Below are 17,598 nucleotides of genomic sequence, written 5' to 3'. Positions count from 1 at the left end.
GAGAGAAAAGGAAAAGAGGTATTAGGTAGACACATTTTATCCATGGTAATTTAAGAAAAATTTTACCTGGAAAAGGTGGAGGTGGCCCTCCTGGTCCTGCTGGCCCAGGAAATCTGTCCCCACCAGGAACAGCCCCTGGAAAACGGGCCCGTCCTCTACCACCTTGTGGAAAGGCTGCACGTGAACTGCCTCCCGGAGGACCAGCTTTACCTTCCCCAGACATTTGTCCTGACTGTGTAGCTGCAAATATCCAAATACTCATAAATAGCATTTATTAAAATAGCTGATCCATAACCACTGTTAGATATTGAAACAACTCTATTTCAAAGTTCATTTACACTATATACTAACTTGCAGATGCCGTGGGCCTGTCCAAACTACATGAGAAGTACTGGTTTAGGAAAACATTCATATCTATTTAAGTTCTTTTGAAGCCTCAAAAGATCCAGGCTTAAATGTATTTCCAATAAGCAAACATGAGTTACTTTCAAAAAACCAGTACTCTGCAGCTGCCAAGACCAAAATTCTCCAACAGAAATCTAAATGTCAGTAAGTATAAATCATTTAAATTTTGTAACATTCGTCAGTTGAGTTTTAAGTGCTAGAACATTAAAACAACCACTTGAATTTCTGTTAATTGCCTGATCATCCATTTATCTCTTTAAGTGATAACATTTGTAAGTGTATATGGCAAATCTTCTCTATAGCCACTTTACCAAGTGGTGAAAGGTCTTGGTGCTAAGCAGAAAATCAACAAATACTTTCTGATTATCAGTGGTTCCTCCCCCACCATAATAGACATCCACATAACTTTCCTTCAATCTAAGGATTAGAATGTAGTTTCTTCCTTTCTTTACGATGGGAATGACAGGACAAGAATGGCAGGGCTATAGAACTTGCACACTGTTGTATAATGCTGGGTCTGTGACATCTAGAGAAAAACGGGAGTAGGTTCCCAGTACATGGGACCAGTCATAATCGGTAATTTAAATCAAATTCAAAGCATGGACTTCCTAAAATGGATTCTACAATGAACTAAATACTAAATATAAATATTAAGATGACTTCTCCAATATAACATCTAACAAATGCTAGCAAGATTAGTTAAAATGTACAACTTTTAATAAAAGCCTTTGAGGGGTTGCTTACTTTTCCTGGACTGCATTTCAAATTGACTCAGGAACTGTTTATTGCATGGAGTTACAACAGGATTCTGACCATGAAGTTCTCTTTTAGGCAACAGATCCATTAACTTTTTTGAGGATGCTTCAGATCCAACACCAACAAGGGCAAACCTAAAAGATGTTTAAAGGGGTGTGGGTAGAAAGTGAGGAGGGATTAACTGTTACTACTCTTATTAAAAAGGAAATGGTCTGAATTTAATTTTACCTAAGAAAATGGAAAATATTTCTTAGAAATATACAAAGCTCACACTTTGATCTTTAACTTTTTTTTATAACAACACATCATACTACCTACTCATTTAAAGTGTATAGAATTCAGTGGTTTCTTTTTTTTTTTTTTAATAAAGGCTTTTTTTTTTTTTTAAAGATTGACTGATTGATTGATTGCTATGTTGGGTCTTCGTTTCTGTGCTAGGGCTTTCTCTAGTTGCGGCAAGCGGGGGCCACTCTTCATCGCGGTGCGCGGGCCCCTCACCATCGCGGCCTCTCTTGTTGCGGAGCACAGGCTCCAGACGCGCAAGCTCAGTAGTTGTGGCTCATGGGCCTAGTCGCTCCGCGGCATGTGGGATCTTCCCAGACCAGGGCTTGAACCCGTGTCCCCTGCATTAGCAGGCACTCTCAACCACTGCGCCACCAGGGAAGCCCCAGTGGTTTCTTTTTTTTTAGCATATTCAGAATTTTACAAACATCACCACAATCAATTTTAAGAACAATTTTCATCACTCAAAAAACCCCCCATAACTGTTAGCTGTCACTCCATTTCTTCCCATCCTCCAACCCTAATGAATCACTAATCCACATTCTGTCCCTACAGATTTGCCTATTCTGGACACTTCATATAAATGGAATTATACAGTATGTGGTCCTTTGTGATTGGCCTCTTCCACTTAGCATTATGTTTTCAAGGTTTATGCATGTTGTAGCATGTGTCAGTGCTTAATTCCTTTTCATGGCTGAATATTTCATTATATGGATATACCACATTTTCCAAAAATCGGTAAGACATTTGGGTTGTTTCCACTTTTTTCATTATTATGAATAATGTCACTATGAAAAGATGCTCAATATCATTAGCCAACAGGGAAATGTAAATTAAAACCACAATGATACCATTTCACATTCACTAACCAAAAAGACAATTAACAAGTGCTGGTGAGGATGTGGAGAAAACTAGAACCCACATACACTGTTTGAAGGGAAATGTAAAGTGGTGCAGCCACTTTGACAAATATCCCAGCAGCTCCTTAAAAGGTTAAATACAGAGTTAAAAATACAATCCAATAAATCTTCTCTCCTGGGAGTTCCCTGGTGGTCTGTCTAGTGGTTAGGGCTTGGCGCTTTCATTACCATGGCCCAGGTTCGATCCCTGGTTGGAGAACTGAGATCCTGCAAGCCTCATGGCAGAAAAATAAATCTAGTGTATACGTGTACCTAACAGAATTAAAAATATATGTTCACACAAATTGGTACATGAATATTCACAGGGGCATTATTCATAAGAACAAAAATGGAAATTTTTATAAATATTTATAAATTTAACTTCTTTCACTAAATATTTGTCTGTCTATATGAAAGGGTGGTTCTGGAACAGTGCCAAATCATATGGGGACTACAGTGTAACCTATCTTTTTTTTTCACATGCTATGCTGATGCTGTTTATTTTTTATCAGTATTATTACAGAGTTCCCTGTTTACACAATTAACATACATAAATCAGGTATAATGTGTTGGACCAATAATAAACTTCCCCCCAAACAAGACAAAAAAAGTTAATAGTGCAATTTAACCTATTGTTGGCTCTCAGAGAATTTGCACCTTAGAATGAAGAAGAAATGGGATGCTTAGTACACAGTTTCCAGTCAGATCTCATCTCCATGTGCTTCTCACAGTATGAGTAGCTCACTTTGCTTATGAGAATCTATCTAGTGTTTAAAAATACAAAATTATTTTTCAAAATTAACATTTTATAAAACTGCCCCAAATTCAAGCTATTTAATCGAGTAGTAGCAGTGGTAGAAGATACAATAACAGTGTAACCTATTTAGATGAAAGAAACAATTTCCTTAAAAAAAAAAAAGAAAATGCATGCTCATGCAAAAACTGGTATATGAATATTCATAGGGGTCTTATTCATAATAGCAAAAATGGAAACAACCCAAATGTCCACCAAATGATGGATGGGATTTTTAAAATGTGGTGTATCCACATGGTGGAATATTATTTAGCTATAAAAAGAAATTAAGTACTGACACATGCTACAACATGATGACCCCTGAAAATATTATGCTAAGTGTAAGATGCTAGTCACATGGGACCACGTTCTTTATGATACCATTTCAGAATAGGCAAATCCACAGAGACAGATTGCTAATGCATATGGGATTTCTTTTGGGGGTGATTAAATATTCTGGAATTACACAGTGGTAATGGTTGTATAACTTTATAAATAAACTAAAAACCACTGATTTGAAGACTTTAAAATGATGAATTTTATAGTATGTGAATTATATCTCACTAGGAAAAATAAATTTGAAATAGAAAAAAAAATGAACGAGTGTCAATTCACAGTTATATGATATTCTAAACTATTCTCAGAAGGACTCTTAGGAGCCTTTTCTCTCTGGTATTCAAAATGGTCCTTTGGGACTTCCCCGGTGGCCCACTAAGACTCCGTGCTCCCAATGCAGGGGGCTCGGGTTCAATCCCTAGTGGGGGAACTAGATCCCACACGCACGCCACAACTAAGAAGCCTGCCTACCGCAACTAAGAGTCCGCATGCTACAACGAAGATCCCGCATGCCACAACTAAGACCCAGCACAGCCAAAATAAATAAATAAATATTTTTTAAAAAACTAGATCCTTGGTCAACAAAGTCTGCTGTCTGATTCAAGATTATCTTGGCTCACAACATTTAGAAATAATTTAATTAATTCACTAATTTAACAAACATTTATTGAGCATCACCTCCTATATCCCAGGCACCATTCTAGGGTTAGGGATACAACAGTGAGCAAAGTTCTTATGGAGCTTACAATCTAAACCTACTAGGAGACAAGACAATAAATGAGTAAAATACACCATAAGAAAAACTAAAAAAAGAAAACAGTGATGGGAGCAGAAGGTCTTGCACAGGGTGGCCAGGGAAGGGAACTCAAGCAAAACCCTGAATGAAGTGAAAGATCCCAAATGCGGACATTTTGGGAAAAAATAAACCAAAAAGAAGAAATAGTGTAAAGGTCTTAAGTAGCAATGTGTTTGAGGAACATCAGAGACTAATGTGGCTGAAGCAGCATAGGGAAGGTAAAGAGTAGTAAGAGATGAGGTCAGAGAGGTAGTGGGGAAACCGGTCTTAGTGCCTTGTAGACCACAGTGAAGATTCTGGGTTTTACTCTGAATAAAATAGATAACCATTAGAAGATTCTGAGCAGGCAAATATTGATGTCACTTTTTTTCAACTTCTGCTATGTGTCATGTATATAGACTGTAGAGAATCAGAGTGAAGGCAGGAACACCACGTAGGAGGCTACTGCAGAAGTTCAAGTAAGAGATAACAGTGGCTCGGATGAGGTAGTAGAAGTGAAGTTCATGAAAAGCAGCCAGACTCTGTACGTATTTTGAAAATATTCCTAGTTATTGAAAACTGGCACATTAAACAATATAAAATAAGTACATTAAGCATATTTTTTACTTTATCATTCTGCATCCAGCAAATTACCTTTTAAAAAGCCCAAAATCTGCACCTAAAGATTTATATAAAATGAAGCCTGCCACAACATTATTTATAATAGGCAAAAACTGGAAACCCAAATAACCAAAAAAAAGAATGGTAAAATAAATTACAGTAGCATACAAGGTATGATGGAAAGAACTAATACATTAGGGAAGATATATGTTTATTGTTAAATATTCGTTTTACTCCGTGTATCAAATACATTAAAAAACGTGAGCTGTAATCCTATTGTTTTTGCAGTAAAAATTTAAAAACCTGAAAGTATATTCACTAAAATGTCAAGAGCGATTATCTATGGATGGTGGGATTGTGGCTTTTTATTTTCTTACGTTTGGACATCTGTATTTTATAATGATCCCGTAATGATCCTACCTCATTTGTGTAGTTTAATAGTTTAAAAAAATAAAGCAAAACATCCATGTTACATTATTCTTCAGTTGCCCATCTTCCACTATACCTTAATTACAGGGATAGCAATGCTTCTTCTAACTGTCATTTCAAAAATCATTTCAACCATAGATGGAGAAAATTCAGGAAAACTGGAAAAGAGACCTTATCTATCTACACTCCCAGCTCCACTAGTTTTAGTGAGGTAGATCACAGGATACATGAAATGAGTATGAATCTTTGTCCAAGAACCTCCTGACAATGTAGAAATAAAACATCCTACACATGCGTAGTTAGCATTAACTTCAAGGAAAGTTACCCCCAAAATTGTAATCACTAGCTACTAACTTCCATTAGGGAAAAAAAAGAATTAAAACAAAATTCTTACCCCTTTGACTGGCCATTTGCCCGATTTTCAAAAAATTTTATCTCCAAAATATCATTTACTCCCAAAGAATGAACTGCTTCAGTTAAGTCTTCATCTGTTGTCCACTGCAAGATATTTCCCCCTCATTAACCATCAAAACATATCCAAGATTTTTACTGTTTCCATTTATTTTTTAAGGGTAAACTCAGGATAAACAGGAGAAAATGGTCAGTGCAAATTAAGTACAATTACTGCCAGTCAACCTTCTATTTTTAAATAGCACAAAAGCACCTGAGGACATAATTTTATCCCTTGATAAGCGTTTTGGAAATTAGAAGGTACATACCCTTAGAGAGAACATAGATTTTTTTTTTTTTAAACTCTTAATGAGTTTTTGGTCTCTTACAGCTTTCAACTGCTACAACTTTAAATTTTCAATAAAACCAACCTCACTTGTCACTTCCTTTCCTTAAAGGAAGTTATTTGGGGAAATAAACTCCATCTTCTGTTTCAATGTAAGATGGAAAAAAACAAAACAAAACAAAACACCTAACATGTACTTTATATCAAGTATTTAATTCTTAAAACATAAAAGTCCTGTATCACTCCCATTTTACACATCGGATAGAGATAATTATAACCTTTTCCAAGGTTATAAAATTAACATATGTAAAAGCTAAGATTCAGAGGCTTACTTAGCAACCATACTCTTCATAACTACATTGTTACTGTCTCCAATATTATAAAAATTGCTCAGGGACTTCCCTGGTGGTCCAGTGGTTAAGACTTTGCCTTCCAATGCAGGGGGGTGTGGGTTCGATCCCTGGTCGGGGAACTGAGATCCCACATGCCTCGTAGCCAAAAAACCAAAACATAAAGCAGAAGCAATATTGTAACAAATTCAATAAAGACTTTAAAAATGGTCCACATCAAAAAAACCCAAAAAAACTTAAAAAAAAAAAAAAAAAATTTCCTCAGACTGGGTAGTGGGAGATAGATCAATTAGTTTTTTAAAAATGTAAACATTTAAAAATGAAATGCTATTAAGGAAATGGAACAGTAACAAGTTTTGATTTCTAGACAATTTAAAAATTTTCAAGTATGTGTAACAAATGTTTCTAAGTAGAGATGCAAAAATTCTATAGGACTATTTTAGTAAATATTTAAGATTTAATACTAATAAAATAGATAACACTGAACATCCAGCTAATGAAACTCCCAACCAATAATAATCCTACAGTCTCATAAGTAACCCAAATTAAAATACAATGTATATGGCAGCATTTCCATAAATCAGATTTCAAATTATGAGTGAAAATGAAACTCAACATGTCTGCAGTATGATTTAGATAATGAAAACTCTTAAAACCAGGAGTTGTACTGTGTTTCTCTCCTGCACTTCTGAATCCCGGTTTGAGACTTTATGTGAACATTTTTCTTTATAAAACTGGGATAGCTGAAGTGTTGGAGTAGTAAAATAAAAAGAATTGATTTGAAGATAAAATCGAACTATAATTAATTGGAATCTCTACCAAAACAAGGTGAATGTCTACAAAATTCAGAACTAGAAGATTTGGAATTTACGATATTTTAAAGGTACTTGTATTTCATTTCCCTCCTCGTTGCATAAGCAAGCATGCAGAACCAGTCTAGTAACTTCAAATTCTTACTTTATAAAACTGGAGAAAAACAACTACTGAACAGTTTGAAATCAACCACCTATGATTTAATTCATATGTTAAGTCACTTACCCATGTTAGATTTCCAATATATAATGCAATTCTCTTTCCAGTATACGTATAGACAACATTTGGTGCTGCTCCTTTACCCACATCATCACCAACAGTTGGTGGGAGAGTATCCATGTAATCCCGATCTTCTGGGGCATCTCCATTATTTGCAGATGGAGAGATGACATCATCATACAAATCTATCTGATCATGCCCACCATATTCAGCTTCCTGAGATACAGAAATAATGCTCTAGATTATACAATAGTCAGACTACTACTAAACAGATTTGAATGCAAATTCATTCAACTATTTTGTTTTAAACATTTGGTAGAAGATAGAAACAGCCAAAGATCTCAGTACAAATCTTTTCACTTTATGCCACAGACGTATTCTTCTGCAACAGTGCCTATAAAGCGAATTTCTATACAATCAATCCTATTTTCCCACCGATATTTATTATAATACAGGAAATAACATTCCTCTAGGAATAGAATAACATGTAGACAAAATAAAGTAATAATAAAAAACTTTCCATGGAAATAAAATACTCTAAAAGTAACAACACATGAATACAAATAGATGGGCTTAAAATTTTTTTTTGACACAAAAATATCACAAAAATCAGAGCCATTACAAATCTTTAATATTTAACAGAAAAATACAACTACTGTTTTCTTTGGTATTCAGTATCTTGCTTCCCAACTCTGTGAAAGCTATTAGTTTTAGAAAAAGCATAGTGAGCTAAGCCATAGGAAAGGGATAAAGAAATGTGGGTATGTAAACGATTCCATATGTCACAACAAATGAACAGGGGAAAGAGAAACAATAAATAAAACACAGGTTAAACTATCCAAATTAGTATCTATTAATAGTTTCATTATTCTCAGTCAACAAAGAGTTAATGCTTACCTGACTTCTTAGATATTAGTCAATTGGCAAAAGATATCTACATACCCAAGAGAAAAGGGATACGAACAAGGATCTAGTAAAGCTTTGCCACTGTCACCAGCAGAATTAAAGCAATGCTAGTAGATGCCACTTACATGCCCAAGTGATACGCAAGTAAGAGGTAAACGAAAAAGAAGCAAATATGTGAACAGGAGAAAAATGGAAAAATAGGGTTCAATCTGTAAATAAGCACAAGAAAAATGAAATGCAGGTACTGGTAGAACACTGAACACCATTTAAATTGCCTTTGGTAACAGTTACTGGGCCATAGGCTTGACTAGCCAGTATCAGAGGAAAAGTTCTATTTTTATCTTCTTCCCTTTCCACCGCTAAGTACCTAGATGGATGTGAACTATTTTATTCTTATGAGATAGAATATTTGAGATAGTAAGAGAAGAGAGGCAATTACACTTAGAAAACAATAAACTTAAAGAGTTCAGACACAACTCATATCCTCTCCATTAATACAATTCACTAAGGATGAATACAAATGGCACATAAGGAAAAGCTAATAGTTTTAGGGACTAACTATTATATGGATAAAGAATGACACAGAGAAGGTATTTGTGATGACTGTGAACAGATCAACAAAATATTTTTATTATAGGCCCCAAGGGAACATGGCTGTTGTTTTGTTATTCAGAAGGGAGCCAGAAAAAGATTTTTTAAAAAAGAAACAGAAAAAGAAGAGAAAAATCTAGAAGGGGAAATACCACTTATAACACATAGCCAAAGGGACCTGAAATTTGTAAAGTCATTTCAGGTAACCTGCATAACGAAGTTATCCATTTTACTGATTATGTAACAGAATCTCTACATAACAACATTGTTAACCAGGTTGAATGTCTGTAACATTTAATAAGGAACAAAAATCTCAAGGTAAGTCAGAGAACAAAACTATCATTAGCAATGGGCAGAAACTAAGACCACAAGTCACTGAATAATGCCATAATTTTGTTTGTACAACAATACCAAAATAACCTTTGAGAAATGAGTTTTTAAAAACCAAGCAACATGATCAAATCGCAGTGATAGCAAAAATTAGAAAAAAGAAGGGTGAGTTTTGTTATGAAGTTTCAGTGTAGCTGAAGCCTTGGGTGGCATGGCTGCAGCAGTGATTCCACACACTTAAGATACTAAAAACCTTCCCGCAAGGGGCAGTGGGCACTTTAGACTCTTTGGCAATCCAGTTCTGTACATCAAGTAGAATTATTATTACTATTATTCAAAAACAGTTGTGTTTCCATCCTCCTCAGCAGAGACTATAATCACACTATATGGTCTGAGGGAGAGTAAAAGAGAATGCAAGGGTTATTAATAGCAGCACTAAAACAAAAGTATTTAGATTTACACTTTCATGAAACAGGTTAACACATTATGATTTTCCATTAGTTGTAAATCTAGGAAAATGTTCACATAAGTAGACAATCATTTACAAGCATAATTGCAGCTACACTAACCTGGTGAATCACCATGACTTACTATTTTTGTCCATCCACGAATTCCTATGTTGACACCAACCAATTTTCCATACTGATATGATCCTACCAATATTTAGGATCAGCCATTTTGTCTGGTAGCTGGACTGCTTCCAGTTGGTTGAAGTATGATGCTAATTGAGACCATGGTCCTGGGGTTTGATCTCCATGTGGACTAGTTAGCTTCGCTCAGTTCCAAGGCCACAGCCTGTACTTCTAGCCCCAATGGTATGCATTTGGACTTGGTGAAAAAATATTAATGAATCTGAATACATTTGCCACCATTACTAAAATGCAACTCAAAACACATACTCTTCTGTAGTATCAGTAATCTTCCTTTTCAGCTTTAGCATATCACACCTATCCTCCAGATTAAGGAAAAAAATATATATATATATATGCACACACAGAACACATCCTACTTTCTGTTCCCACTCTAAAAAGGGGGAAAACATGCACATTCTGAAATTATGGAAAATGTATATCACAGGTCACATATAAAGAAGGTGAGCTCTGAAAGTCTATTGGACAAACTTTGTCAAAGAGAGACAGTCCACAGTGTCAAGTTCTACTATGTAGTCTTTTCGATTATTACCATTAGGAAATTTTAATGGCATTCAAAAACAACAACAACAAAAAATAATCAACATTACCCCTCTAATTATTTTAGATACCAAATACTGCCCAATTGTAACTATCTACTTTTCATAGCAGCTAATCACCAATAGAGCTGTACATTATATATAAATTCCAGTAGGCAACAGCTCTTAGGGTTTGTTAAAAAATCCACTATTTCATTCCCTACATTCTAATTACTATAATCATTTTAAAGGCAAGGTATCCTTTCAAGATTGTACACTTCAAGATTATGTTCCTCATGATATATGAGTAGCTGTTGCCGAGTCAGAGAAAACACTTAAGATGGATAGTAAAATAACCAAAATTCAATTAGCTCCTTTTAAAAGCAGTGTTTCTCAACCTTTTTTTCATTATCATTAACCCCTCCCTCCAAAGAGTTATTTTTTAGACATACTTTCCCTAATCACCTCCCATAAAATTTTAATGTCACAGATATACTGTATACCATTATTGGGATGACTGTGGTATAGTTGTACTATATCTTCACTCTCCCTGATAGGCCCAAGACTGCTTTTGGTGGTCCTAAAATTGTATTAATACCACTCCTGCATTATATGATACTACCACTAATGGCACAGCAAAGGCCACTTGTTCAAAGTCCCCGTAGTAAAAAAAAAAAAAAGGAAATTTAATAGTCATTTCCATTTTGAGAAATATAGCAGGGGGAAAGGTTTTATTTTGCATTTACAAAATGTACTCTATACCATGGAAGAGAATATAATATACCAGCACATAAAATCCAACAGCAGATAATCTAATACATATTTATCTTTTTAGAAAATACTTCACTTTCTGATTTTGTCTATGTTTCAAGTAGATATTAAAATTAGTTTGTAATCCCTGTAAAAAGCTCAACTAATGGTAAGGAAGCCAACTTTGTACTAAAAATATGCCACATAAACCACAAAGTGGGCAACTGAATGAACTACTCATAAATAACAAAACTGAGTAAGAAGAGTTCCAGCTCCCCTAAACATTTCTATCCAAGTGTCTGAATCAATCTCTACCTACCTCAGTTTCCACCTTACAAGCCTTATCTTAGAGGGTTCTCTATTCAACATAAATTTATTAGAAATAAGATTTCACTGATATTTGCCTAATAAACTTATTTTCCAAAATTAGCTAGACATTGGCTATAGTAGATACACAATAACTAAATATAAACTATAACGACTCATAAAGGCAAGTAGAGTTATAAGCATGTCTAGGTCTCTAGCTTCCAAATGAATTTTTTCCCACTACCTATATACATTTTCATTTTAAAGTTGGATAGTCAAGATTACTAAGTGAGCACTGCTATCAGTGACCTACCACCAGGTACATCAGTAACTAAATTCCACATTAAGAGCTTTTGCTCCCCAAACAAGCAAAATACACACTATTTTGACGCACCCAGTATAAGCTTTCCTGAAGTTCACAGAATCTGACTTTCCTCTCCTCTGCCAACAAAAATTCTACAGATAAAGATACACATAAAGGAGTAGTTTCTATAACACATGACCTGTCAGAGTGTTATATTTATGTATGTGTCTCTCAATCCCACTACAGTGCACTCTAAGGACAGACTATCTAAAACTCTGTATCCTTCCTTGTTGGCATATAACAAATACTCAAGAAATGTATATTAAACAATTGGGTTAAAAATTTTTTTAATTTAGTTTTGGTCAAAATAAAAATCTATAATTATTAAATATTAGGCTAGTAACTACTACCTTCAAGTACAAATCCCAGTTCAAACTGAATTGATACACACTATAGAGGCTGAAACCAACCACTTTCTTCTCAACTCCAAATCCAAGGTAGAGATTTGGAAGTTCAAATTCTTCCACTGGAGCAACTGTTCTCAATTTGGTTGGTTACATGCAAAGACCTTCAACTTAAGAACTAAAAGAACAGCTATAAAGAATAGCTGAGTCCCTTGTGCCTTCTCCCCTTCTCCAATTTCATTCTCCATTCTTAATTCATCTGGTGAAGAAAGGAACTATACTATAGTTTCACTAACTTTTTCTCACACCATCTCCAAATTAAAGTTTCTTCTAAGACAGCTGAATATCTAACATTTTGAAATAGGTTTTACTGTTCTTTACCAAAACACACATGAAAAAAAAGCATCATAAAAGTATGACCATTTAAAATTAAAAAAAATTAAAAATACATGAATTACAAAGAATTTCAAAGCATACTGTGCAATTAAAACTACAGCTCACATTGAAGAACAAAGATTTTTTTCAAATGTTTACAGCAGTTTAGAAGCCAAAGTCAAGACCCGTTATACTTAGCAAAACATTTTACTCAACTACAACAAAATAAAGAGTCATAGTTGGGACTTCCCTGCTGGCGCAGTGGTTAAGAATCCTCCTGCCAGTGCAGGGGACATGGGATCGAGCCCTGGTCCAGGAAGATCCCACATGCCGTGGAGCAACTAAGCCCGTGCGCCACAACTACTGAGCCTGCGCTCTAGAGCCTGTGCTCCGCAACAAGAGAAGTCACCGCTGGCTGCAACTAGAGAAAGCCTGTGTGCAGCAACGAAGACCCTACACAGCCAAAAAAAGAGTCATAGTTTACTGTAGCAACCAGCAGAAGTAATGTCACCAGCTAATAAGAGTGCAAAATAAAACAATCAACAATAATTTTGTAGTTGCCTCTAATTCTGATAAAATTTCAGATAAATATTTCAATGATAGTAACATTATTAAAAATGAAGGATGAACCTTAAAAACCACCAACTATCTTTATGTGGCCATATTTTGAACAGGAATTACCACATCAAGCAGAAGATTACAAAGGCCAGTGATATGCAAAATAATAACATAAACAAAGTCTCTATTTAATCCCATTAACCGACTGAAAAGTATAAATATCTTTCTAGTAAAAATCATCCAACTATGTGTGAAACATAATACTATATGTACAAATCAACAAAAAGTTACATTTTTAAAAGAATCCTATAAAGCAGTTCCTCATCAGGGCCACAGAATTTTAATCTCTTCTTACCTCCTGCTCAGTCAGCACTAGTTACTGCACAGGGATAAGCAAGTATCACTACATCCAGCTATACAGGTTAGAGAAATGCCCATCCCAAATTAAATAGGCAAAAGCCTAAAAAATATTTCATTAAAAGGTTCTGAAGAAAGCTCAACTTCTAAAATTGTAGCTCAATTCTTCCTTTATTGTGGGTAGAAAGACAAAGCAAATATATTTTCTTGTAAGAAAGCTAATGAAGACTATCTTGAACATTTAACTCTTCCTTTACTTCCAGATACGGACCTCTTTTCGATGGAACGTTACACTCATTTGATAAATAAAAGGAAAAGAAATTTCTGAGAAGTCTTTGTCTACTGACCTTAAAAAAGGATTAGAATCTGACTGTGTTTAGCACTCAAGGTAATTTTCTAAACTGTCACTGACACAACTCAGGCATCACATATCCAAAATACAAGCACAACAAAAAGAAGAAAAATTTTTAAAACTTAATGTTTGATTACAGTGGGTTACGTTTAAATACATTCAGTCTTTAACGGAGTAGGAAATATTTAAAGCTAATTGGATTTTTTTTTCCTAATATTTAAACCAGGGGCACAATCATCCCTCAAAAAAACCAGAAAGGATTTCTAGCTTTCCCTATTTAAAAAAAATCTTTAGTCCCTAGTCACAAATAAGATCCTTAATGGAGGGGGGAAAAACCCACAAAAACACATTAACCAGAATTTTACTAAGCTTCTCATATGGACCTGGAAAATATAAGAGATAAAGCGATTAGGTGCACTGCAATTAGGCACAATCTGATTTTTTTAATGTGTTACTACATAAAAGGGAGTAGAGATGTAAGCAGTAGGCTTACAGCTTAAACTTCACTACTCCAGTAACAATCTTTCGCAAGGATGCCCAACATCAGACATCACAGCTCCGCAGCTAGTCCTTCTAGGCTACTGTGGCCAGTGAGACACCGGAAAAACCTTGCATTCTCACTTTCTCCAGCCTTTCAAAACCCCTCGGAGGGCAGTAAACATTTTACTTTCGGAAATCGGGTCATAGCTACAATCCTTTATTTTAAAACTAACACCATGTGAATTTCGGGTGAGACTGTTTCATCACACCTCTTATCTCTTGGTGAGCTACCGCCTTTTTTGTTCCATCCAACCCTCGGGCGTCCAAGTCTTCCTTTTCGCCCGGGCCACCTATCTTCACAGGTATTTTCATCACAAAGGCCAAGCACGAACGACTGGGCCTCAAAGGCACTACAAGCCCTGGGCCACCGAGGCAGGGAGGCAGCTCACCGACTTTTTAAACACGATCCATGGGTCCGAAAGTCAAAGGACTTGTTGCAAACGTGCCCGCCACGAAGCCGCCTTCCCAGAGTGTGAGGGGAGGAGGGAGAAGGCGCCACGCCGAAACCTGTCGCAAACACGAGCAGGGGAGCGCAGGAAGCAGAGCGCGCGGGATACAAAGGGCCGTGAATGCGGCCTTCCATGAGGCGACCGTGCGCCGACAAGAGACAAAATGGAGCGACCGGAAGAATCGAAGCCCGAGAGGCAGGGCCGGGGGCGAGACGGCGGCCGGCGCGCGCCCCGCCAGGTTTTCTCCTCGCCCCGGCGGCCGGGGAGGGGGCGCAGGGGCGGCCCATTCTTCCCCCCCGCGCACAAGCCGCCCCTCCGCCCAGGCCTAACACGGCGGGAAGCGCCCGCCGGCCGCCGCCAACAATGGGGAGCGAGGCAGCGGCGAGGGAGGGGTCGGCGGCGGCTGCACGGCGGCCCGCGTCCGCGCTCGGGGACCCGCGGCGGGTGGCGGCGCCCGCCGCCCGCAAAACGACGCGGTAGAACGAGGGGTGAGGGGGGCGCCGCGCCTGGGTCGGGCGGCGCGGCCCACAGGCGCCAAGGGCGCACGGGCTGCAGCCGCGGCGGCTCGCGGCCCACGGTGGGCCCCGGGTCCGCATCCCGGCCGCAGCACCGCCTACTTCGGCGGCGTGGGCCCAGGGCCCTCACGTACCTGGTTGAACTCTTCGCCCACATCCGCGTAAATGTCTATGTGGTCCACACCGTCCGCCATCTTCCCTCGGCCTCGGCCGCCGCCGCCGCTACCTCCTGCAAGTCCGCCCGCCGCGGCAGCAGCAGCGGATCTAGCGGCGGGGGCGGGGCGCGCTGCGTCACTTCCGAGGGCCGAGGCGGGGGCGGCCGGGGGCGTGCGTCCGCTCCGCTGCCGCCCGTTCCGCAGGCGGAGAAGAAACACTGCACCTCGGAGGGCACAAGCGGTTTCTTTTGTGTGTCTGGATTAGGCTTGGGGGGCGGGGCGGGGCGGGGCGGGGCGGGGCGGGGCGGGGGTGGTCCCAGTCATTTCCAGAGACTGTGGTTTCACGTTGTCCCTGGCAGACTCAAGCGTTTTGTGATATTTTCATTTCTCAGTTTTACTTACATTTCTCACAGCCAGGGCTTTTAGAGAGGTGGAAGTTTTATGTCACGATGAAATACAAAGTGTAGCTCCGCTTTCTATGAGCGCCCAGAGAGGATGTCTCACCCCTGCCACCTCAGAGACCAGCAGAATTTCGTTTGCCTTGTAAAGGCTAGTTACCTGTTGATGATTATCTTGAGTTATTTGCATGCTACTTGTGTCATTTGCATGCTGTTTATCTTTCCATCTGTATCATCGGCATCGTCTTCTTTCATCTCCTCCGCGTCCCACCTCCCCCCCCAACCTTTCATCTCTCTTCATTTGTTTCCTCCTTTGAGCTGCAGTTGGTTTTCTCTGGGATAGTTTAAATGCCTCTAACTTGAATGCGGTCCCCCTCGGACCCACCCTATAAGGTGGAGGTATCTTGAGGCAAGGGCTTCACTCTTAGACTAATAGAATGTCAGAGAACTGGAAAAGGTGTCATTGGATCCAAACATCTTTTACAGATGAGAAAGGGAACTGAGGCCTAAAGAATCAGATTTCCCTGGTGGCACGGTGGTTGGGAATCCGCCTGCCAGTGCAGGGGAGCTGGGTTGGAGCCCTGGTCCGGGAAGATTCCACATGCTGCGGAGCAACTACGCCCGTGCGCCACAATTACTGAGCCTGCGCTCTAGAGCCTGTGAGCTGCAACTACTGAGCCCGTGTGCCACAACTACTGAGGCCCGTGTGCCTAGAGTCTGTGCTCCGCCACCACAAGAAGCCCGGGTACCGCGACAAAGAGTAGTCCCTGCTCTCCGCAACTAGAGAAAGCTCGTGCACAGCAACGAAGACCCAACACAGCCAAAAATAAATAATTCAAATAAATAAATTTGTTTTTTTTAAAAAGAACCAAAGTGGTTTAACCAGAGTCACGTGGTTAATAAAGAAAGTTTTTGCCACCAATATAATCAAAGTGGTTTAACCGGAGTCATGTAGTTAATAAAGAAAGCTTTTGCCACCAATATAGCAGTCCTCCCTTAAAGAGGTTTTCAGTTACCTGGGGTCTTGGAACATATCCCCTCAGGTAAGTGGGGACTACCACACTTTATTCAAAGGTGTCTCTCCAGTTTGAAACCTTCTCCCATTCTTTATTTCTTTTTCACCATTTTTTAAAAATTATTTATTTATTTATTTATGGCTGTGTTGGGTCTTCGTTTCTGTGCGAGGGCTTTCTCTAGTTGCAGCAAGTGGGGGCCACTCTTCATCACGGTGCGCAGGCCTCTCACTATCGCGGCCTCTCTTGTTGCGGAGCACAAGCTCCAGACGCGCAGGCTCAGTTATTGTGGCTCACGGGCCTAGTTGCTCCGCGGCATGTGGGATCTTCCCAGACCAGGGCTCGAACCCGTGTCCCCTGCATTGGCAGGCAGACTCTCAACCACTGCGCCACCAGGGAAGCCCCTTTTTCACCATTTTTAAAACCCACCAAGTTAGAGTGTGTTTCATAAGATACATACTGCCCAGAAATTATTCATACAATGATAAGTCAAGTGATAACTGTACTTGATATGGTAGAAAAGCTTGGTTGGAGTCTTAAAGACCAGTCTGGTGATCTGGATACAAATTTCTAGTCAGACACTTTACCAGCTAGATGACCTCCTTCAAGTTACCTATCCTCTCTCATGTTCAATTTCAGAATCTTTAAAATTGGGGTCATAATATTTACCTCACCAAGGTTGAAGGTTGATAGTGGTTTAAATGACATAGCAT

The 17,598-nt window shown here is 38.7% G+C and overlaps 1 protein-coding gene across 6 annotated transcripts in view; it reads right to left on the bottom strand.

Annotated features, from left to right (window-relative positions):
• Positions 1-15,601, bottom strand: part of CPSF6 (cleavage and polyadenylation specific factor 6) — a 29,274-nt gene extending 13,673 nt beyond the window's left edge. For 3 of the 6 annotated variants that reach the window (XR_005021417.1, XM_036864819.1, XM_036864820.1), the window contains exons 1-5: positions 15,454-15,601; positions 7,421-7,630; positions 5,691-5,794; positions 1,150-1,295; positions 67-240 (exon numbers count right to left, since the gene is read on the bottom strand). Coding sequence is in view for 5 of the 6 variants with exons in the window: in XM_036864819.1 (XP_036720714.1) it covers positions 67-240; positions 1,150-1,295; positions 5,691-5,794; positions 7,421-7,630; positions 15,454-15,513 (694 nt within the window). In the remaining variant the exon portion in view is untranslated. The remainder of the gene's footprint in view (positions 1-66; positions 241-1,149; positions 1,296-5,690; positions 5,795-7,420; positions 7,631-15,453) is intronic. The other 3 variants (XM_036864821.1, XM_036864822.1, XM_036864823.1) reach the window with 1 other exon arrangement.
• Positions 15,602-17,598: the final 1,997 nt, after the last annotated feature.

The sequence above is a fragment of the Balaenoptera musculus genome, chromosome 10 (assembly GCF_009873245.2).
Source record: "Balaenoptera musculus isolate JJ_BM4_2016_0621 chromosome 10, mBalMus1.pri.v3, whole genome shotgun sequence".
NCBI lineage: Eukaryota > Metazoa > Chordata > Mammalia > Artiodactyla > Balaenopteridae > Balaenoptera > Balaenoptera musculus.
The sequence above is the reverse complement of the archived record's forward strand: the minus strand, read 5'-3'. Positions and strand labels throughout refer to the sequence as shown.